This window comes from Hipposideros armiger, unplaced genomic scaffold (assembly GCF_001890085.2).
Source record: "Hipposideros armiger isolate ML-2016 unplaced genomic scaffold, ASM189008v1 scaffold_391, whole genome shotgun sequence".
Taxonomy (NCBI): Eukaryota; Metazoa; Chordata; class Mammalia; order Chiroptera; family Hipposideridae; genus Hipposideros; species Hipposideros armiger.
In genome coordinates, this window is record NW_017731741.1 from 571,274 (window position 1) to 572,819 (window position 1,546).

Sequence of the window (1,546 nt, forward strand, 5' to 3'; positions counted from 1 at the left end):
TGTTTTAATTTTGTAACAAATAACTTCTACAGCTTAATTATTCCATTGTAGAACAAAGATAAAATTTAAAACCATCTGTATACGTCATTTTTTTTGATGAAGAGGATAAAGGATAGGGACAACAGTTGCAAAAAGATAAAATTGTTAGAATAAGTGCAACACTATTCATTGAAGAATATGATGACTACTTTATAATTCCTATCTCTATTCTTAGTCTTTCTACAAGACTAAAACAAAAGAGAATGCATCAAATCAACTACTACCCAATTTTCTATATTTATAGATCTTATCAAAAAAGATCTACAACTTTGTTCCTAATTTGTCACATATTTTCATCCTTTTACAAAAACTATATATTAAGATCGGAGTAGAAGAGGAAAAGTGCCATATTATCCATTTTGTACCAAAAAATAATATATTTTCTCCTAAATTTAAAATCGGTTGGGAAGTATTTTAGAGAAGGAATATTGTGACTGGTTTACAATCCAGATCTCACTGCTAAGATAACAGCACCGAGTCTATGATTCAAGGATCCAACACTCAGCTAGACTTCTCCCAACCTGAAAGTCAAGACACTGCACCCAGAAATAAAAATAGAGGCAAAAATGCAAAAACAAGGTAAAGGAAAAATAAAAAATACAAGGTCCACATGTGTTACTAGAATTAAAAATAAATATTATGTTTACTCCCACTCATGCATTTTAATCACATCATTAAGTATTTCTACAGAACATGCTATGCAGAGGGTGCTATAAAACACACCCCAGACTCAACTTCTCAGCAATACTTACTAAGGGATTGCACGAGCAGCCAAAGTTATCACTGGAGGTCCTTGTGAAGGGGCACTGTACCAGGGGGCGACCTTCTTTGGGATGCTTTGGGAAGTGAACTGGAGTCTTCAGAAGGTGGTTAAGACTTCCATGAGTTCCATTATTAGGAGCAGGTGTCAAATTCAGTAAATCTGCATCATTCCAAGAATGGTTAAGATGTACTTAAAAGTTTCAAAGTCAAATAAATAGTAGACTTGTACTATGATTTTTATTTTTTAAAACCATATCGATATGAGTCCTTAACTCTTTACTTAAAACTCTCTTGGATTTTAGAGTATTTATGACTAAACTATTCTTAATGGAAACACTGATATGTATGCTATACTTCTCTATAAAAATTTCTGAAATTCAAAGTGTACAACTATAGTTACCACATGTTGAATGTTTATGATATGGTAATCACTGTGCTAATATATTTCTCTTACTTAATCCTCGAAACAATTTAAAAAGTTATTGTCGATATTTCGTAGATGAACAATCAGAGTGAAAGCACTCTGTTCAAGGTCTCAGAGCTACTAATATAATAGACCTAGGATTCAAAACCAGCTTTGTCCAAGTCTAAGACTCATGCTCTTAATAGTAATAACAGCAAACAGTTACATAGTAAAGCACTTACTATATGCCAAGGTACCGTTTTAAGTGCTTTAGGGTCTATTAACTCATTTTTGCGTATCAGCTACCAAAAAGAATTATACTTAGGACATATTTAAAGTTTT

At 32.3% G+C, this 1,546-nt stretch overlaps 1 protein-coding gene across 1 annotated transcript in view; it reads right to left on the reverse strand.

The window, feature by feature from the left end:
• ENPP1 (ectonucleotide pyrophosphatase/phosphodiesterase 1) overlaps nucleotides 1-1,546 on the reverse strand; it is a 72,325-nt gene that overhangs the window by 16,598 nt on the left and 54,181 nt on the right. Inside the window, exon 17 of the mRNA XM_019663465.1 lies at nucleotides 792-961. Coding sequence (XP_019519010.1) covers nucleotides 792-961 — 170 coding nt within the window. The remainder of the gene's footprint in view (nucleotides 1-791; nucleotides 962-1,546) is intronic.